This window comes from Lactuca serriola, chromosome 9, assembly GCF_051521515.1.
Source record: "Lactuca serriola cultivar US96UC23 chromosome 9, Lser_US96UC23_V15, whole genome shotgun sequence".
NCBI lineage: Eukaryota > Viridiplantae > Streptophyta > Magnoliopsida > Asterales > Asteraceae > Lactuca > Lactuca serriola.
In genome coordinates, this window is record NC_136416.1 from 35,414,490 (window position 1) to 35,436,803 (window position 22,314).

Genomic DNA, 22,314 nt, shown 5'->3' on the forward strand with positions numbered 1-22,314 from the left:
GAGAAAATTTAAACGGTTTATTAAAAGAAAATAGGCTTGAACTTGGTCCATCGGGCTTTCACTTAAAAGAAACTGACCAAGATACGGCTTAAACCTAATACAAGACACAACAACGCCTCCATTTGTCTGATTCTCTCCATCGCCTACGCCGCAACAGCTACCCCCGGAGACGTAGGTTCGTCTTCATCTATTTTTTTTGTGATAAGCTGCCCATAATATGGTTAATTATGATCTTGTTGTTTTTGAAAGGTGTTGATGCGGTTTTACGTTTACACGCATACATCCTTTTAACGATTAGATACGTTTTTCAGGTTTCGTTTTTTTTTTTCCTTTGCAATGAAGAAGAAGCTGCAAAAGGGGGCACTATCTACAGATGACCTCAAAACCCTAATCCATGATCATGCTCTTTTCTTTGACAAACTAGTTGAATTAATCCCTGCAAAATTCTACCTTCCCGTTGAAGAAGATTCAAAACCCTGGTTCCAAGGCCTGAGCAAAGGCAAAAAAGCCTCTCTCAAACAACAAACACGAGAAAACATCAAGAAATCCCGCCGTGATCGCCTTGACCCTGAGACATCACAAACCACAACACTAGACCTCCTCAAAAAAAGCATCAGCAAGAATGAAAACAGTAACAAGGATTCTGATGATGATGATGATGATGATGATGATGATGAAGAAGAAGAAATCGAAATTAAAGTGAAGCCCATTACAAATTTCGACGGTGAAACAAGTAACAAGTCTGTTACCTATGAAGAGCTACGCCAGAGATTGCATTCTAAGCTTGAAATGCTTAAAGCGAATCGAGGGGAAGGGAAAAGAACAATGATGATGAATGAACGGAGGGAAAGGGGTGATTTTACAGACAAGAAACGAAAGAGGGAAGATCATGATAATGGTGGTAAGGGTAGTGGTAGTGGTGGTGGTGATAAGGATAAGGATAAGTTTGAGGGTGATTTTGAATTTGGGAAAGTGAAATTAGGAGATGAAGATGGGAGTAAGAAGAAGAAGGTGAAGAAGGGTTCAAAAGCACAGGAGTTGGAAAAGGCAAAGAAGTTGAAGGAAGCAAAGAAGGAAGATGTTGTGGTGGCTACAAAGCATTCATGGAAGGCTGCAACTGAAAAGGCGATGGGAGTGAAGGTTCATGATGATCCAAAGCTTTTGAAGAAGAGTTTACAGAAGGATAAGAAGAGGCGTGAGAAGAGTGCAGGGAAATGGAAGGAGAGAGTGGAGACACAGGAGAAGTTGAGTAAGGAGAAACAGTCAAAGAGGAGAGGGAATATTGAAGAGAGGGCTAACCAGAAGAAAGCTAGGAAGATTGCCAAGAGGGAGAAGAAGTTGATGAGGCCTGGATTTGAAGGGAGAAAAGAAGGATATATTGGTGATAAAAGGGATTAAAAGGGTACCAAGTTTAATCCTTTTTTGAATGTTTTATGTTGCTTATTATGATATGATTAGGTGATGTTTTTGTTTCTACTTTGTGTTAGCCTTGAATTTTAACAAAATTTTGATGATGGAAGTTTTGTTGTTAATATCGTGTTGTTTGAACTATGAAGAATTTGCATATATACTCTCGTGAAAGAAATTGCTTTTTTGGTGAGAAGAGGGACTGAAAGGTGCCTATTTTTATAATCCTTCGTTTGGATGTTTCATATAATTGATTCATCTTTCCTCTGCTTGATGTTTCATGTTGTTTTTTGTAATGGGCTAAATGCAAGAAATAGCTATGTATTTCTATTTATTCGTGTATTATACAATCTCTCTGTTCTTATTTTTTTTTGTTACACCCTTGTACCTCAATTCTTTTCTTGTTAAGGCAATCTACTTTGAAAAGTCTATAATTATAACATTGTACTTTCAGTTTTTTTTTTCCTTATCAAACATTATATTTAAAAAAAAAAAATCGATCCAGTTATAGCAGTGATAAAATGCGTTGTATTTAGACAGCATTGAAAGTACATTGTTACTTTTTCATGTTTGATCTTTTATTATTAGTCCATGTTTTTCCTTGTTCAGCAATGACATTTGGATTTCAGTAATGGGTTGTTTATCAGTTGTTATTGATATTGTTTGTATTAATTATTAAAAGGGTGTTTGGGGCTGTTTATATAAAATTACTTTTTTTTTTCTTCACATTTTGGTTATTATTCAGTTTTTACAAATATCTAATTTACATGTTTATAAATATCTTTTCGATGTAAATATGTATAAGTAGTAGAAGAGTTGCAAAATATGGTATCTGGATGTTATTCATATAAACTTTATATTATTATTACTAGATGACTCTGTTGTAACACCAAGTATCACTTATAAAAAAAGCTATTTTAAATAAGCAATCCCAAACTCCCCTAAATTTGGTTGTAAAATTGTGATTTACTGAGATTGTCCCTGAACTCTCAAAAAAAGAACAAACAAACAAAATTGGAAGAGTGTAATTATTTTAAAGAAAGTCCGAGTAACTTGAATAGAACTACTATAGAACTTTGTTACTATTTAGGGGGTGTTTGGCTAAGTTTATTAGCTTATTAGGGGTTCCACATAGCTATAAACTAAAAAAAAGTTTGATAAACCATTTTTTCATAAGTTATCTCACACTTACTTATTAACTTATAAGCTAATAAGCAATAAACTATAAACTATTTTGCTTTTTAACACACAAATGACAAAACCGGATTTGCAATCGAATATAACAGAATTCATGTTAACGAAACAAGATTGAAATTTGAGTTGAATCATTATAAACAACATGTCTACATTTAGATACCTGTGCTAAAAAGAAAGACATGTTTCACCAAAAAGCCCATAATACATGGTCTAAAGTAGTTACACAGAAGAACAATTAATTTACAAGCAAGATGTGATGTGCTCCTTCTGAAAACACAAACACAATCAACTTCAAAATTCAAATGCAAATCAACTTCAATTAATCTTCTTCTGTTTGTCTTGTTTCGAGTCCGAGGGACATACAAGATGCCTAAATGTCCATGCTGCTAATAGGGTTGCTACCATAGGGGCAAACCAGTAAACAACTAAATGCTCTTTTGTTATATGATCACCACGCGCATAAGCCCACCCCATTACCTGAAAAACCATCCAAATCCAATCCATCGAGTTATAAATCTCAAAAATACCCTTAAACTTTTTTACCAATTTCCACCGTTTAAACAAAATTGGGAAAAAAAAAAAAGTGAAACACCATTGAATAAACAAGCATTCAACCATACAATAAAATACTTGAGCATGAATAATGGAAGTAGTACTTACAGAAGCTGGGTTCATAGCACCACCAGTTAAATCTGATCCGAGTATATGAAGAGCAAGTTTTGAGACACTACTAATCCATGTTTTCCTCAAGAAACTTCCGGGTAATTTGGTAGAAACTCCATGTGAAATGAGGACAATTGTGAATGTCAACAACCCTTCAGTCAATGCACCTTCAAATAGACTAACATTCAGTCGGGGCCCACGCCCTATTTCCGGAAAGATACTGAGGATAAGCCTCACCCCACTTATCGCTCCCAACACCTAAAAATCACAACCACCATTAGTTTATAATAGCATCCTACTTTCATTTCTTTCTATTAAAACCAAACCCTAATTTGTATCTGGCTAGATAAAACAAAATTAGGGATTGATGATCTTCCAAAGTGCAATGCAACCCAAATCAGAAAACATACAGAACAAGAATTGTTATGATAATCAATTGGTCAACGGACTTGATTGATGCAATCCCAATCGCAGTTCATATCTAAACCAGTCAAAGATTTTGAGAAGAGAATATAATAGGTAACCTGAAAGGGGATTCTTGAACCAACAGTGAAGAGGAAGGTTGCGAAATTTCCAGAGATGGCGGAGGACAAGACAGTGAGGGGATTATAGGCTCCGCCATTGGTGAGCTTAGCAAGATAAGCAAAGAAGAACATGTTGAGAACGGAAAGCGAAGACCTAAACACTTCAACAGGGAAGCCATGATGGCCAAACCCCAAAACCTTGTGGACAAATAGCTTGATTATGACGCTTGACCACACCCACATGAACGACATGATTATATCAGATATGAGCAGCCGCACGATTCCCGCCATTTTGGGGGATTTCTTTCTGGAGGGTGTGTACGTGATTTTTGACTCTTGGCTCTTGCTGAAACCGATGTCAATGATTAGTGATATATGGTAATCTCGGGGGATCAATGGCAGAACTGCATTGAACAAGGAAGCGAATTGACGTTGACCCGTGTTAAAGAATCTTTTCTATCGTGTTTCAGAATCTCTGCTCTTTCCTCTTTATTTCCTCTTTCTTTTCCCCGTCTCCTCCCTTTCTTTTCCAACCTGCTGTATGGTTGGAGTGTTTGGTGAGTGGTGACTAGACATGCCAAGTTATTGATATTCTTTTTGTTAAAAAAAACATCATGTAACTTACATAAATTGAATTCTTAATGTAATAAATAAGCACCCACTATTTAAAGGATAATGACTTGAAAGGATAACGAACTTTCGATTTTGTTCACAATCACTAAACTTTTTTTCGTTATCTATTTGTCATTGAACTATTGAAACTGTTCACATTTTACCCTTATTACCGACTGTTACCGGTCATAAGGGTAAAATGTGAACAGTTTCAATAGTTTAGTGACAAATAGATAACGAAAAAAACTATGAAATAAAAAAACAAAATGTAACATCCGGATTTCCAAGTATTATCATTTAAGTATTTTTCTTTTGAGTTAAGAAGAGAGACTTGACGAGTTGACGCCTCAACTCATCGAGTAAGGTCGCGACTAATAACTCAGATTAATGAATGGACTCAACGAGTCGGTGAGACGACTCGACGAGTCCGCACTGTTGGCAGAAACCCTAAATCTTTGGGCCTGAGATTGCGACTACCTTTCCCGTAAGTGAGAACCCTAGCTAGCTTGAGTGTGTAGAGTGAGAGGAAGAGTTGCCCCTTTTTTACCATTAGCAAGAACTTGTTTCAGTTGCATATCATATCTTGAGCTTTTTGGTGTGATTTTGCAAGAAAGGAGAAGAGTTCCAGCAAAAGGGACCAAGGAAGGCAATGTAGTCATCTACTACAGTATAGATGGCGACCACGAGCTATTATAGACAACCATGTGGAAACACCAACATGCCCATGACTTGTAGGTGATGAATTACGAGTTCAGACGATGTTGTAACTACGTATTCATGCGATGATACTCTAGCCCCTTACTATGAATTACGAGTTCAGACGATGTTGTAACTACGTATTCATGGGATATCACAAATTCCGCATGCCAAACCAATGGTCATAATTCACATTAGTGAGAATGGTTCATTTTTTTGTAAAACCAAAATCAGATTGGAAATTTTGATTTTTTATTTTGGAACATGTCAAACCATTGGTTTTTTTATTTCGGTTTCGGTTTTTTGTTTTTTTTTTGAAATATATTTTCAGGGTTTTTTTTTTTTTTTTTTCATAGATTTATTCATCAACAAATGTTGATACAATTTAATAAAAATAAATAATTTGTTAAAACATAATACAAGAGTAAGTTTGTTCACATTTAGTCATTGAACTTTTTAGAGGGAAACGAACTTTCGATTTTGTTCACATTTAGTCACTTAACTTTTTTTCGTTATCTATTTGTCATTGAACTATTGAAACAGTCGGTCATAAGGGTAAAATATGAACAGTTTCAATAGTTCAATGGCAAATAGATAACGAAAAAAAGTTTAGTGACTAAATGTGAAAAAAATCGAAAGTTCGTTACATTTTCAAGTCATTATCCCCTATTTAAAATGTTCAAAACCACCTCGTTCACCACCATCAAAACTGAAAATTACTCCGTATCAAAAAAATCGTATTTTTAACTTGGATGGACATAACTGACTGGGTCGATCAACACTTTTTAGCTGATTTTGTCAGCTTATTTGAGAAGGCCCAATGTTGGTAGACTCATCAATCACTATATCTCATGACTCGGTCCCTACTTGAAATGTGGGTGACCCCAAAAAAAAGTCTTTGCCCTGAGAAAAAAAACACTTGTTGTTTCGCTATGTTCCTCTTGTCCACTTTGAAGGCGCCACTCCTCCTTCCTGCCTCTCCATCGTCGTCGCCTGACGTAGAGCATCGACCTCCATCCAAACAACCAGAAATTTCGTCTTACTCCTTTTTTTCCCCTGAAATCAGTTGAAAAACTAATGTTGGTGTTAATGGATGAAATATGAATTTTACTCCTCCCTCTTGTCGAGGTGAATTTCTCTATATATGAAATAAGTTGAAAACTGATTTATACACTATATATGTATGAATCAGTTGAATAAGAATTTATGCTATTTATATATGTATAAAATTTAAATTTTGCTCTACATTTATGCAATCAATTTATGCTCTACATTTATCAAATCAATGGAAAAGTAAAATTGACAAATTTTGTCATTAGATACGTTTTTCTGAAGTTGCTTGATTTTCTTTTGCAATTATCAGTTTTGGGATCTTATGTTTTTTAGATCAGGTGCAAATCGTATTCTTAAGTTGAGTATGTTGGAAGGGCATCCCCAACACTAAAACAAACTATTGGTTATCATGGTAATTTCAAATACCATTGTAGGACATAAGATGAAGTGTTTTAATAGCAAAGTACTTTACTTTTTACTTGTAATCCAATAGCAATGTATGATTTTGGCACCTATTAAAATGTTTTATATGACATGACAATTATCGTAGGTTCTTATAATTTGATTCAACAACTAAAAAACATGAGTGAAACCATGAAGAAAAATGTTATCTATTTCATGTGCTTTGAAAAAAATTTACTTTGAATTTTTTCACCTCAAGTGCAGTTGTGAGAATTGTTTTTGTATTAAACAACATTGCTATAACTAAATAGATTCATGTTATGTTGCAAACATAACAAAAAGGTAAAATGGTCATTATGATTATTCAACACAGCCAATCAAATGCATAATCAAACAACATGGTTTCAATTAGATGTAGATTCAGTCAGAATTTCTAATCCACTTAGCTATAACCCAATCAGTAACTACTAAACAACCCTAAGGTAGTTTCACTTTAATAAGACTAGTTGCCAAAAACATTAAGATATGTCACATTTTATTAAAAAAATATAGATAGATCAAGTGACCTACCACCTAAGGCACATATGGACTCGCCCTTACGGACATGACTCATCGGCTTCTTCAACTACTTGAATGAAGATGGTTTAAAATTAAACTTAAGACACAATTTTTGATTATGTTGATGATGATAAACTATGAGAATCTCAATAAAAGACCATTGGATTCAAAAATAGGAAAAAGGATATCGAAAGAAAAAATAAAACGAGAGACCAAACATGGATAAAATCTATCACCAAATATTTTAATAATTAAATTCTTCGTATCCCTCACAAGATTTTTTTGAAGATTTCTTCAGCTCTCTCAACGGTGTTGAAGATTTGTGTTAAAGATTCTGCGTTTCACTTGATAATGTTGAAGATTTTTGTTAAAAAAGTATTGAAATACAAATGAATAAGATAACCGAGTGTTGCATTGAAGAATGCAAATAAACACTAAATGATTAAAGAAGAAAATTACTTTATTGGGTTCGATTTTGGTGGTAGTGAACAGTGATGTGTGGTGGTAGTGGTGGTAAACGGTGATGGGTGGTGGTGCATGGTGTTTGAAGTGGTCGTGGGTCTTTTTTGACTAGTTTACATAGTTATTATTCATTATGACATTAAACCATTAATTTACATATTAAACAAACTATGTGAGGGTCATCATATGATGTATTAATCGTTATGAATTGCTTTAAATTACAATGTATTAACCGTTTTTTAAAGTAGATATAAAATATATTATATTATAATAAGATTAGCAACCAACTTATATTTTTAACGTAAGACAATTTGCAACCTCAAACCTAGAAAAGAAATGATATGACACAAATTCTTCATGCATTTTACCTAAATGTCGATTTCCAAACGTTTTTACCATTTAAAGTTGCAAATGATAACACATCAATACTTGGATCATAATTGTTGCCATTAATGATAGATGTGAATCATAATTCCCTCCAATGTTTTTACCTTCCGACCACAATATATCTTTAAGGTTTAAATGGTACGTTCATTTTGACTATTAGTTCGAAGATGATATGGTGTGCTTAAGTTTATTCTTGGCCTTTTTCTTTCTAAAAGCTAGGGGTGTTCGTTTGGATGGATCTATTTGATCCGGTCCAATCAAGTGAATCCGAATATATTTCGATTTTCAAAACATTGATCCGAATAGTCCAAACTAAATTTAAATCTGATCCGATCCAACCAAATTACATTCCATTGGATCGGTTTTTACAATTCAATTTTCAAGAGGCAAGACATTTTGAAAAATATATAATTTGAATATTAGCAAAATCTATAAAGAAACTATTATTTTTATAAATTATAATTTAATAATTTATAAACAAATACTAAGAAAATATATTATAATTAATATTTTATTGATAAAAAACTTTTGATAAGAAGTAATTTTAAAGTATTAAATTGGATGAAAATTTCTAATAACTAAAAATAATAATTTAGTGAATTTATAGTAGATAATAAGTTGTTATTTGGTTTTTTTTGGACTATTCGGTCCTTAGTTTATAAACCAAAACCAATCCGAAATCTAAAATAATAATTCGGTTTTGCTGAAATCAATCCAAAAATCCGAATATCCGGACCAAATAGTCCGATCCAAATTGTTTAATTGGACAATTCAGTTTTATCCATATATTAAACATCCCTACTAAAAGCTCTCCGACTCCCAATATATTAATGTAAAACAACTATCACAATCGAAAACAACTATCACAATCGAATATTAAAGATAATTACATTCCATGCCTTGAAATCAATCCATCCACATATACTTTAGCAAATTTCTCCACAAAATCATTCACATCACCAAGAAGTAGCACTCTTAGTCAACATATCTATAATCACCAAAACTATATCGCACACCTTCAACATCACTATTAATTTTGTCACAAATCAATCGTAATGTGATTCCTTCAACTATAGATTATGTTTCAAGTATAGAATACATTATATAACTTGCATTGACTTGCAATTTCATAAATCATCTAATGCATAATCGTAAGTCCATGCCATGGAATGGGTCGTTACAAGACAGTCAAGTTATACATTGCCAACTCAAGAGCCCCTTTTCATTTTAAAGCCTTATAAGTTCAAGTTAGATGGTTTTATCTACAATTCAGCATAAAGAATTTAAAACTTTTTTTAAGTTAGTTTAAAACTCGTCGTGGTGATCTTCTACAAGAAGGCATGCAATCACGAAATTCAAACGTAAATATATAAGCAATATATCAACCAAAAGAATGAAGATAAGCAAAACCATGTACAAAACAATAAGGATTATACACCTATCCAAACTCTTAAGTCATGTGAATGGCACTTTTCATACAAGAATTGAAAATTTATGTAAATACAGATTCTCATTTATGTAAATTACTCCAACGAGTGTTGAAACATAGATTGTTGATTAAGTTGTTAAAAAACCAAAGTAACCCAAGATAACTACTCAATAAAGCTGTTAAAAAAAAGATTTTTTGAAGTACAACCTTAAAAGATGGTAAAATGTTTGTGGATAGTGCTAAACAACCCCTTTTAGGAATTAAAACTTTTTTTGGTAATCAAATTTTTACCTCAAGTAAATTATAGTAATTAAATACTATTAACTTTTTTTTTTTATGAAAAAATATATTTTTGTTTTTAATAAAATATTTATTAATTTAATATCAACTATAAATTAATTAAAATATAGAACCCAGATATCTATTTTTTATCTACTAACATTTTTTTTTGAAATTCTACTGTATAAACCTTTTACTTTATTGTTATTATTACTATGTATCACTTTAGGATATTAGCGTTATAACTTTTTTTTTTTGGTTTAAAACAAATATTAGGGATATTATATTTGTTTATACGAAGAATTGATGCATGATGAAAATATATTAACTAAGATAAAAAGGGAATCTGGAAATTATATTTAAATGAGAAATCTAGTACAGAAATTTGGTGCTTAAATTATCACCAAAATACACACATTTTTTAAATTATAATTGCATAATTCTAAAATTATACAGTAATTACTCAAAACTGAAATTATAATTCCGTCACTCCAAACAACCACTTAGACAAAGTTGCTCAAACGTGTTTAAATTTGTTGATCCACGAGTTTTATGCTACAAGGATGAAGGAACCTACTATATCTCCACTCACTCTCACTTATTCTAGAAAGGGTAAAAAAGGAATTACAAGCAGCATCTTCTATTGGAAGGGCATTATTGGTATTTTCTCTTTAAATTCTGTTAGGGTTTTTGGTCGATAGATAGTGGAGAGAATAAGGGGTTGGCATCCTTTTTGTGAAATCTGGAATTTATTCATTTGGCAGAGTGGCTTCTAGAATTCACCAAATTATCTTTAGTTCTTACACCCTTTATGAGAAGCATTTAAAAGTAATTAGGAATTTAATTTAACAGAGAAACTCATATGGAACAAACCAATCCACACACAAAAGGTAAGAAAGCATAAAAACTTCAAATTTCATAGAATTCTCTTAAATCCTTCAAGACTAATTGCAAGAACACATGAGTTTGAGAAAGATTATAATTCTTAAAGATAAGACGGATGATGAAACATAAAATGGGTGCCATGCTTTGGATCATATCAATATCAAGTATAAACACTAAATAGATAAATTAAATCTTGCATCTATGATCCTTTCTAAGTTTATGATTTGTATAAAACCAAAGGTCACTCAAGTTCTAAGCTAAAAAAACAACCAAAACATAATCATGTTTTCAGTAGCCACCAACTTTCTTTGAGATAGCAATCACACTAAAGTTCATGGAGTCAGGATTTTTTGCAATCATTCTTTTTATCACTTTAGCAGCATCCTGCAAAACATATAAACAAATTCTTTATTCTGAAAACATGTGAAAATGGTGAAGTGGTCCATATATAGCTATCAAAAGTTTACCTGCAATACAGTATTTGGTGAAGAAGGTCCATGTGAAACTGGTGCACTTCTCCTTCCATCAAGCTCATACAATTTTCCTATAAAATATTATTTGCCAAAAAAAAAGAGTGAAATAAATGTCTTATGTTATTAAAATCTGAAGTTAACTTGATTGCTTACCATTAACACATGCAAAACAGATAAAATGATCATTCACATTGTCAGAAGCCTACACAAAGAAATGTGAATTTTGAGTAAATGTACATGTTTACAAATTAAACATTTTATATATATATATATATATATATATATATATATATATATATATATATATCTTTTAATCATTTCAATAAATTAGTTTAAAGAAAACATTTAACTCACCTCAGTCTCACCAGCAGCTACTGCTTCTGAATGTGCAACTTCCATTTCTGTATCTTTCTCAAGGTATCGAGCACGCTACATACGTATATCAAATCCATGTCATTCAAAAAACACAATATTTAAACCATCAAAAATATATTTTAAAAAACATAATACCTCCATTGGATCCATGCTTGCAGTAGATTTATAAAACTTATCCAAGAATGAACCCTCATCTAAAAGAAAACATCAGTTTAATAAATGTTGACCACTTTCTTGAATCGGTTCAAAACTAAATAAAAATTAAACCAAATAGAAATGTGAGAAATCATAAAAAGAGAAGTACCAAGTTTTATCTCTGAGGTGATATTGCCTATAGCATGAAGAAGTCCAATGGTTCCACATGCATTTCCTACTGTTTGTCTCATAAAGTAAACCCCATCATAAGGATCCTACACCCACAAATACAATAAAACAAATCCTTAAAGATATGGTTAATGAAGTGACTAGTGAGTATGTTATTTATACATTCACTAGCTAAAGTTAAATATTGTTTGATGGTAAATATCACCTGTTTAATACTGTTCTGCTCTAATCTTTCTTTTTCGCTCTGAAACATAAGTAAGATGAAAACATTCATTTAATCAAACATATACATACATTTCCATAGAAGAAGAAAAAACCTGTTTGGGATAACAAGATAACAAACCTCTGGTGTAATAGGGTAAAGAAACAACACAGCTAGAACTGGCTTTGGGACCATTTCCAACAGTTCTTCATCCAATCCATATACATCATTGCATTCAGCCTCACCAGGAGGAACACCAAGGCGCCAAAGAAACTATCCAGATACAAAAACCATAATCAAAAAATCAAACACATGAGTGATCTATAGAAACTGATACAAATTTGCAGATTTTGATCTAAACTAATGTCATAACACATCTCAAGGATCACTTTTCAAAGGCATGATTAAAATATTCCTACAACTTAGTTACTTGAATTTTCACCATTAGTGTATGCCTTTGTTCTATATCCCTAGCTTAAAAAAAAAAAAACTCTATCTTGGTCTATCTACAGAGAATCTCCCGAGTAAGTCAAGCTCTTTAGGAGTTCGAGGCTTTTCGTTTTTGTGAACTGATTAATTCCTTAAGATACATTTGAATTAGGTACAAAGCGTGGGACCTTACAATGGTAGATCAAATTAGTTTAGTTCATGCATGAGTCTTTATAGAAGATATCAAGCCAAGTGAACCCTAATTTCTCTAAGCATCAGCTACAGATTTGGTCAATAACAAAATTACTAAATCGTTAAAAGTAATGCCTGTTGGTAACTATTGGCGAGTTAATAGATTTAACAGAAACACAAAACAAGGGACGATTGAAAACATAATACATATAGTGATATAGAGAAAGAACCTGGTTCATAACATCGGGGTTTGCTTCGAGAGGAAGCCATCTCTTGGCAGAAGAAGCACTTTCAGCCATTCTTGATCGATCGATACTTCTTTCTGCTACTTTAGGGTGAAGAGAGAATATATGAGTAGCGTGTATTCGGAACGTCCCTTCTGAGGATACCGGAGTCGTGTAAATTGGGAAAAAAACACCTTGATGCATATGTGGATTTATATACTCAGAATAATCGAGAAAAAATCATTAATTTTATTTATTTATTTTTCGGTTTAAATCAAAATTTTATTTTATCAATTGCCGGTCCATAGCTATTTCATATTATATTTGTACCGAACCTAAATACCCAAAGATTTATAAAACAAAATAGCAATATATTTTTTTTCGGTAAAAAATCGATATACAAACTAAAACTTACGAATACGAAGCATAAATATAACAAATAGAAAAGAAATATGAAGTTGGATTGGTGAACTGACGTGCAAAAAAAATGCATATTGTGCCTTTTGTTGGTTTATTTCATATCTGCGAAAAAACCATTAAAATGCTCTAATAAACATTTAAATGCTCATTTACTATTAACAATAAGAAAAAGAGGTAAGGTATTAGTAAAAGGATTTGCAAATAATCATTCTAAACTCCAACAAGCAACACAATTAAATACTCTAATTCTATTAAAAAAAATACAAAGAGCCAAAGCGGCAAAATTGATTTAAAAATAATAATATAAACAAAAACAAAAACAAAAAACTTTAACGTCGAATATTGTAAACCTATTAACAATTACAAAAAATCAAAGGCAAAGTATTAGCTTATTGATTTGCAAAAACCCAAATACCCAATAGACAGCCTCCTCTTTTACTTGGATCAATAAGCAAAATACAAAAAATAAAAATATAAATCATACCTAATAAATAAAGGATTTTTGCGACGTTTCATCACCTAATTCAATATATCATATGTCATTTAAAAAAAACAATTTCATTTAAATCCATTTGGCAAATTGTGGTTTTTCGGCTTTTTATTCAATTATAAAAAAATCTAATCTAAAAATATAATAAAAAAAATAAGGAAACTTAAATGTCTCTATAAATTCTCACGCAATTTATCAATTAATGTATTAAATTCAATTTAAATTTAAATCAATCTTCCTAATTGAAAAACATAACTTTCAGTCAATCTCTTTTGAATTTACGATAATTTGTAGAAACCTTACAAAAATTGGTTCATTCACAGTTAATATTAATATTTTTCCAAATTCAATTTTGTAAATTATTAAACATTTAATGCTTATTAAAATATATTACTTTAAAAAAAACTCGTGTATTCACACCTTGTAAATAAATAAATACCCCATTCGCCCATTTTAGTGATGACATGAGCTTTGGCCCAATAGTATAACTATAGTATAACTAATAAGTATTTTGGATAACTTTAAATTTTCTTATTAAAGTAGAAGTTGCTTCCCGCATCAATGCATGTTCATCAATTATCGATAAAGGTTTGGTTTACTATTTTTTTTTTCTAGGTGAAATGTGTACACGCATTTCATCAATATTCACATTCAAGTTGTACAAACCCTTTTCAAGAGTACATAGTGGTGCTAAATTTAGCCATTTTAAAGGTAGTATCTTTCATTTCATAATTAAAATAACAAGCGACTTACTTTTAGTATAGCATCCTACTATATTATAACATCCTTCATGCATTAAAATGTAATAATCTGTATCATTACCCACATAAATGGCAATTTGAGTTTAAAAAATCATATTATAGCATTGTACTTTGAAAGTACATTGCTATAGTTGTGTCCTCATCTACCCAATAGTCACTGTTTTCGCTAACATCACTACCATCACTACTCTAAATACCATCACTATTCTCTCTTTCTTCTTAGTCACTATTTTATTGATCATTGTACTCTTGTTGTTCCATAACAAGTTCTTATGTAGGGATTTTTCTTTCTTGTTTAGGAATCTCTGTCTCTTCTTCATCCATGCAATTAGTCTGTACCATATCCTTATGATCCAATACATTTTGATCCATAAGAAAATCTTTTTTACTCATGAAATCCAACAAATTCTCTTGATCATCAAGAAAATCTGTGTGATCATCTACTTATCATATAATGATTCCGTGTCTACTCTACGCTTTTGAGGTCGGAATTGCCACATTTTGAAGCTCGTGTACAAAAAAGACGATGAAGCGGTTATAGTTGATTAGGGTTTTACAGAGTCAACGGATCAAACTCTTTCAATGAGGGTAACGAGGGGACAACTGATAGTTAGAGATTAATAATGCAAAGGGAAACATATTAGTAATAGAAGTAAAGAATATGAAATGGTGAAAATACCCATCACGTGTGTCACACATGGAGAGAGTTAATGTGAGTTGTGGAAGGTTGTTCAATGGAGGGACCAATTCTGCACAGTAGTTTCAGTTTTAGACAACGCGTGTGTGAAAAAAAAATGGTCCAAAACTACACTTTTTAGTAAAACCATATCGATCGATTTTTCAATTTACTCTTCTTTTTTTTTTTTTTAATGAATTTATGTGATAATGTTTTTTAACAGTTTATGCAACCGCATTTCAATCATTAAACTTAAAATATTTACTTTTATGTTCCTAAACTTAAACATCGTTGCACCTAAATATTGCCACACTTGACACTTATGTGCATTTAATCCTTTATTAAACACTTATATATGGTTTTCATCGTAAACAAATATTTATTCTTCTTAAAATAAAATACAGTTTAAAAAAGGTGCGGTTTGGACAAAATTACAAAAATACAGTCTGCATTTGGATCATTTAAAGGGAATTGAATTAATGTTGTGGCAGCACGTTTATACATGGAACAACCCATTATTTATTTGGTTGTTGGTGACAGATTTGCCATTATTAATATTTAAATACCCATACATGATACATTAATGAAACTGAATTATAAAAAAAACATCCTTTTGTGTAAAGTTATACTTTGTTATAAAATAGTAAAATACATCTTAGCTCGTAATCGACAAAATCATTTATTGTTATAAAATATTATTCAACTTGTGGCATGTATACCTTCAAACTTATCGCAAACTTGTACTTTTTTTTTTAATTATTATTTCAGGAACATAATGTACATTATTGCTCATGTCTTTGTTATAAATATAAGGTAACATAAACAAGATTATGGTTTTATTATTAATTCAAATATATCTATTTTAATTAATGATTGAGAATATACGTTTCTTTTTCTAGTTGTTAATTGAAGTCATATATTAAATTGTTTTTTAATAACTCATCTTAAGGGTGAAACTTATGGACTTCAAAATTATATATTTTATTTAATTTATCATTTTTAAGTACATCAGTCACCAAATTTACCATTCCCTTTCCCCAAATTTACCATACCTTAACTAAGATCCAAACTATTGTTATGATGATGATTCCAACTTTTCAGTCATAATGTAAGCCAAAAAAATGATTTAAAAAACTGTTTTTTTATAATCGGTGTAACCAACATCCAGTAATAATGACTTATTAGTAAATTAATAAAGTTTATAAATTTATTTTATTTTTATAACATAATTCTATTTTCTAGAAAAGCAAAGGGTGATAGATAATATTGAGTCATAATGTAAGCCCAAAAAATGATTTAAAAAACTGTTTTTCATAATGGGTGTAACCAACATCCAGTAATAATGACTTATTAGTAAATTAATAAAGTTTATAAATTTATTTTATTTTTCTAACATAATTCTATTTTATAGAAAAGCAAAAGGTAATAGATAATATTGGATTATTTTTTTAAAGAAGGTCTTGATCTTAGGTAATAGATAATATTGGTTGGTACACTTTGTGCCCTCACGATCGGATGCTTCTTTTCGCTCAATGTGGAATTAAAAAGACAATGAATATACTATTTTTTAAAATAAATAAATAAAAGAACAAGGTACAAGTTTAGTCCTTGGATTATTTATTAACTTGCAGCTTTAATCTACAACATTAATTCTTTCGTTATAGCTGCCTACAAATCGCCTTGTTCTATATAAAAATTAAAATTTTTACCTACTAATTAAAAAGAAAAAGAGAATATCCAAGCATCGATATCTATGAATCTTAAAAACATGTTCACAACCATTTACGTTAACTCAATGTTTTGATTGAAAAAATCATTATGTGGACATTCTAAATGTATGGATATCAATCGACAAAATCTCACGATAGCCCATATGCAAATTCTCTATGTTTTGCAAGTATCAACCAAATTCTATGCATATGTGTGGACCTGATTCTGTGGACACTACCTCGATTTGTACATAATAATGTATGTTCCTTTCTTTTTCTACAATTGTAAATTAGTTCTTAGAATTGACATCTTTAATCCTCAATTTGACTCTTTACATAAAAGCCTTTTTCCTGTTATATGTTCACATGAGGACTTTTGAGTTGTACCAAAATACCAACTTAACAACTTTTCAACATATTTGATCTTATTTATAAGATAAAACCTTATATACTAATTAAAGAAGATATATGAAACACAAATGAACGTAGGCAATCACTTGTTTTCTTCGTTAATACTAGTTTGAAAACAAAATTTTAAAACAAGGATAATTGATAAATAAAGCACTCTAAAAACTAATCAACACACATGGAATAGGTTATTGCACTACTTGATAGAAAATTTATATAGAATCAAAGTTACTAGATATTCCTGATAAAAATTAACAAGTTGCATGTATGTTTGCAAAATACAAGAAGGAAAATGAAAGAAATATACAAAATTCATCATGAACTCACAAACAAAAATCAAACAAGATAGAAAATAAAGTTAAGTTTGAGATGATGAATAAAGTTAAAAAACTATAATGTGATTAAATTATATTGCTGAAGGACTAAAGTTGCAGTTTGATCTATAATCCAAGGAGTAAATTAGGCAGAACAAAAGATCAAGAAAGCCTGAAAAGGCTACCGCGGGAATGTCGCTACAAAGTTGGAACATCCGCCGAATTAGCTTTGTTCGCCAGAGACAGAGAGAAAGAGAAAGGGATATGAAGCTGTTGCTTCCTATAGCTGTAAAATCAACACAAACAAGGCGAAGCAGCTAATTTCTGAAAGGCTTTTTCACTTCCCAATCACACATCTCCAAGAATTGATTGAATATATAACTATCAAAGCGATAAAAAATCATTCGAATTGTTGAATTTTTTCCACATGACATGGGTTTTGAGTTGATCGGAAGAGGAAGCAAGGAGTTCCGAAGCTTTTGTATACTCTAATCCAGATCACAGCTCCGATGTCGATAGCAGAGGGGAATGAAAAGCCAAAAAGACTATATCAGGTCTGGAGAGGAAGCAATGTAAGTTGTTAATCTTCTTCATCTATTCATTCGTACTAGAGTTTGTTAAAGTTTTAGCTAGGTTTAATATTCCTGCTGATGATCGATGAATTGAATTGGGGTGTTTCCGTTTCAGAGATTCTTTTGTGGGGGACGATTGATCTTTGGTCCAGATGTGGCTTCCTTGATTTTGACCATACTCCTAGTTGCAGGCCCTGCTGTATCCTTCTGTTTTAAAGTCTACCACACCATTAACGTCAACAAGAAAGATGGAAAAGACGTTGGATACTGGTACATCATTCTGCTTGTAGCAGCCATTCTCACTTTTCTGGTAAGCTGTTTGACTTGGTTAACACAGAAAGAAAGAAGGAAGGACTTGTAACAAATCTGATGATAAATTAAATGTGTATATCTTTTAGGATATATTGTTTCTTTTATTGACTTCGAGTAAAGATCCGGGAATAATCCCACGAAACTCAACCCCACCGGAATGTGATGAAGCCTTTGATATGAACACCCCTTCGATGGAATGGCTGAATGACAGAACTCCTCATCTGAGATTACCCAAAACGAAAGAAGTTGTGGTGAATGGTCATTCGGTTAAAGTCAAATACTGTGACACGTGTATGCTGTATCGTCCTCCACGTGCCTCACATTGCTCCATCTGCAACAACTGTGTTCAGAAATTTGATCATCATTGTCCATGGGTTGGTCAATGCATCGGACTAGTAAGTTGATTTTTCTTAATTTTGATTCTGATTTCCGAAAAATAAATAAATAATGGATTTGGGTTTGGGTTTCCTTTATCATTTATTGCAGAGAAACTATCGATTCTTCTACATGTTTATATCAACCTCAACAATCTTGTGTGTATACGTGTTTGCCTTTTCATGGGTCCACCTCGCCCAAAAGGGCAACGTTTTGAAGGCCATGTCAAAGGATATTTTGTCTGATGTCCTCATCGTTTACTGCTTCATCACCATGTGGTTTGTTGGTGGGCTTTCTGTTTTCCATTTTTATCTTATTTGCTCAAACCAGGTGATCTTCATTCTTCTCTTTAAAACCTTCAAAGTTTAGAGTTTTTTTTTTTTTTTTTTTTTGACACTTATGGAACTTGGATCTTGATGATTGATGCAGACAACATATGAAAACTTCCGGTATAGATATGATAAGAAGGAGAATCCGTATCATGAAGGAACAACAAGGAATCTTTTACAAGTTTTTCTATGGAAGATTCCTCCTTCATTGAATGATTTTAGGGCGATTGTGCATGAAGATGAAAATATGGTGATTGGGGAGACAAGTTCGGATCTTATACAAACATCAAAGGAAAAGATTGACATTGAAATGGGGAATAAGTTTTCAGAATCGAGTGGGATTTCACTTCCTGAAATTCTACAGAATCTGCAGTATGATGAGTTTGAAAGTGACTCAAAACGAAAGGAAGGGAGTCTAGACTTGGATCTTCACCCGTCTCCTTTTCTTTTTGATATGAAAGAAGATTGCATTAGTGAACGTGAGAAATGTGATGAACAAATAAACACACATGAAACCCAAACTGTTCATCAACTATAAAAAAAAAGTGATAATGGTAAACCGCATTTTATAGATGTAAATTTGGAGTATGATTGTTTTCTGTTTTCCAAGTGTTTGTCATATGTGAGCAAAGATATTGAATACAACTTATTTCCTTTTGTTTTCGGGCTATTTTATTCTGTTGTATTTTATTAACTACAACAAATTTTATGTGGATGTTAAAGTAAGCTCATTATCGTTATTTGAAGAGTTCACATTCATATTCAAATATTGTTGTAAATGAGATGCATCAACAAAACTAAGAAGCAAGAACAAACATTTAATGTACACAAGACCTAAGCAACAAATTTAAAAAAGAAAAAGGTAAAAGGCTACCCCTAATGACCCCACCAACATGTCTTCAGATAAAGGAAAAGGAAGATGATTAATTGCTAGAAAGGAGCTGAGGTTGTTCTTCGGAGTTGATACTTGGGTTGTTGGGGAGGTGGTACACATGGCAAAACCTTCTCCACCTCCTGCAAATATGCACATGCACATACACATACAATAAGCTTTATACCTTATAAAACATCATCACATTTCACCCTTTTGCCAAATTATGCAACAAAACTGTTTTCCAGATGAAATATACAACCAATTGAAACGTAGTTGCAAAATTCGTGTCAGTTGCATAAATTGGTAAATAGTGAAACATTGTTGCATAAATAAGCAAGCATTTAACCAGTAACACTACATACAAGTAACATTCCCTGTAAGGAAGAGACTGGACAACATGAAAAAGAGTGAAGGAACTATGAGAAACAGATATGCATACCTTCTGCCTCCTGAGTCTTTCATTTTCCTCTTCCAAACGTGAGATTTTGTTCTCCAGCTCATGTGTGTAAGCCTGTTAAACAATACAGCATTTTTTCATCACACATTTACAAGAGGTAAAATGAGAAAAGAAGACAGGAGTTTAGTATTATACCTGTTTTCTTGCTCGAGAGCGTGCAGCAGACTCCCTATTTTTAATCATTCTCTTTTGCCTCCTTTCCACAGTCTTCTCTATCACATCTCCAGAAGCAACTCGTTTCCTTCCAAACTCAGATACACTCCCCATCAAAGGGGTGGGAGACATTGTCATACGTGTCTCCAGATAACCAGTGTCTATTACATTCAGAGGGAGGGGTTGTGGAACTTGATAATGGCCTGACATAACCACATGTTGCTGTGGAATCTGAGCAATTTGGTAGTTCATCCACTGTGCTTCTGGTGGATCAAGATTCTGCTCATGGTTTTTCTTACCAGGAGAAGAAGATTCAGACACGATCCCTGCCTTGACTAAAAAGTCCTCCAGTGTCATCTCACCAAGAGTAGCTTGTCTTTTACAACTACTAGTATTGTCAATGTTGCTATCACTACCATTTGTCTTCTTTTTATTCTGATCTTGTTGGATATCTTGCCAGACCTCATCGACTGTCTTCTTGGTTAAATCCTTGGTGAATGTAAGGCTCAATTGTCTAGGCAAAGATGAAGCAGAAGCAAGTTGGGTGAGTTCGGAGTAATCAGGGGAGGAGCCATTGTTGATTCCTTGATTAGCTTCAGCACTCCAAACATTCTTCAGAAACTCATCAAGGTTCATACTACTGAAAGGTTTCCCTAAATCGCCTAATTGCTGCTGAACCTCATCTAAAGTTAGGTTATACAGAGATCCTTGCCTTGACAATCCATCGAACACAGGCTTTTGTGTTCCACCGTTCGATCCCATTGTTTGAGTCCCCATACACGGATCGCCTCACTATCTTACTAATCTCACAAATCAAACTCCAAATACCAAGAATCAAAGTAGCAATTCGTAAACGCCTTTTTGTAATTAATAAAAAAAAACCCTATATGAACTCCTAATCTGAAATGTTACGGAAAAAACCCTCAATTCAGACGAATCGGAAACGGAATACTAATCAGAGTTGCATCATGTCGAGTACCAATCTTTAGATTAACAGAAATAGGGGAAAATGCGAAAATCGGCGCACAATCACAGAAAAGCGGTGTGGTCGAAGAAAGAGACGAACTCACTCGAACGCAAAACCAAGAAAAAGAGAACGAAATACCGCAGATTTAGGCACTTCTTCTTCCATGCAGCAGCAGCAGGAGCAGCAATGTCCAACAAGAAGAAAACAAATCTTTCATTCTAAACTTCCAAGTGAATCAGAACATCTGATATTAAATTTGGTTAATCCGAGCATTTACAATCAACCAAAAATTTGTTTCATTTAGGAATAATGTCATACGAATATAAGAATATATTCAACTATTCACGCGATAAACCAAAAATTCCTTTAAAATATTAATTTTGTAAAGATAAAAAAACCTTATAAAACCCAACATATTTTAGTCTTTTATATATATATATATATATATATATATATATATATATATATATATATATATATATATATATATATATATATATATTAAGAAAAAACCCTTATATTTTTTAAAATGCATCATTTAAGGCATTGAGCTTGGTAAATCTTAGATAACCGAAAATGCTATGTAATTGATTCTCAACGTTTGGTTTGTTACAATTCATTAGATTAAAAATTTTCAAAAAAATATTAAGGTTTAAATGCATTAAAAGGTATTATAATGGTTTTTTAATCCTTTCATGAAAATAGATTAGGTTTTTCTAAAATC

At 32.1% G+C, this 22,314-nt stretch overlaps 5 protein-coding genes across 5 annotated transcripts; 2 read left to right on the plus strand and 3 right to left on the minus strand.

Annotated features, from left to right (window-relative positions):
• The first annotated feature begins 55 nt into the window (after nucleotides 1–55).
• On the plus strand, nucleotides 56–1,532 carry LOC145074056 (uncharacterized). Its single transcript, XM_079020495.1, has 2 exons — nucleotides 56–175; nucleotides 312–1,532. Exon 2 carries the CDS (start codon nucleotides 337–339, stop codon nucleotides 1,396–1,398), a length of 1,062 nt encoding a protein of 353 aa, XP_078876621.1. The 5' UTR covers nucleotides 56–175; nucleotides 312–336; the 3' UTR covers nucleotides 1,399–1,532.
• A 1,169-nt stretch (nucleotides 1,533–2,701) lies between these two features.
• Nucleotides 2,702–4,342, minus strand: SIP2;1 (small and basic intrinsic protein 2;1). Its single transcript, XM_079021237.1, has 3 exons — nucleotides 3,792–4,342; nucleotides 3,265–3,525; nucleotides 2,702–3,081 (listed from the first exon to the last, which is right to left on the minus strand). The coding sequence occupies exons 1-3, from the start codon at nucleotides 4,080–4,082 to the stop codon at nucleotides 2,920–2,922; spliced, it is 714 nt and encodes a 237-aa protein (XP_078877363.1). The 5' UTR covers nucleotides 4,083–4,342; the 3' UTR covers nucleotides 2,702–2,919.
• Nucleotides 4,343–10,673: 6,331 nt separating this feature from the next.
• Nucleotides 10,674–12,958, minus strand: UCH3 (ubiquitin C-terminal hydrolase 3). The gene is made up of 9 exons (XM_079022620.1): nucleotides 12,780–12,958; nucleotides 12,070–12,201; nucleotides 11,932–11,970; nucleotides 11,707–11,812; nucleotides 11,538–11,596; nucleotides 11,382–11,456; nucleotides 11,181–11,229; nucleotides 11,022–11,098; nucleotides 10,674–10,938 (listed from the first exon to the last, which is right to left on the minus strand). The coding sequence occupies exons 1-9, from the start codon at nucleotides 12,846–12,848 to the stop codon at nucleotides 10,843–10,845; spliced, it is 702 nt and encodes a 233-aa protein (XP_078878746.1). The 5' UTR covers nucleotides 12,849–12,958; the 3' UTR covers nucleotides 10,674–10,842.
• Nucleotides 12,959–17,750: 4,792 nt separating this feature from the next.
• On the plus strand, nucleotides 17,751–19,809 carry LOC145072195 (putative protein S-acyltransferase 4). Its single transcript, XM_079018576.1, has 5 exons — nucleotides 17,751–18,123; nucleotides 18,239–18,433; nucleotides 18,522–18,830; nucleotides 18,922–19,140; nucleotides 19,240–19,809. Exons 1-5 carry the CDS (start codon nucleotides 18,061–18,063, stop codon nucleotides 19,675–19,677), a joined length of 1,224 nt encoding a protein of 407 aa, XP_078874702.1. The 5' UTR covers nucleotides 17,751–18,060; the 3' UTR covers nucleotides 19,678–19,809.
• Nucleotides 19,810–19,876: 67 nt separating this feature from the next.
• LOC145072197 (ABSCISIC ACID-INSENSITIVE 5-like protein 2) lies at nucleotides 19,877–21,882 on the minus strand. The gene is made up of 3 exons (XM_079018577.1): nucleotides 20,606–21,882; nucleotides 20,453–20,524; nucleotides 19,877–20,153 (listed from the first exon to the last, which is right to left on the minus strand). Exons 1-3 carry the CDS (start codon nucleotides 21,398–21,400, stop codon nucleotides 20,070–20,072), a joined length of 951 nt encoding a protein of 316 aa, XP_078874703.1. The 5' UTR covers nucleotides 21,401–21,882; the 3' UTR covers nucleotides 19,877–20,069.
• Nucleotides 21,883–22,314: the final 432 nt, after the last annotated feature.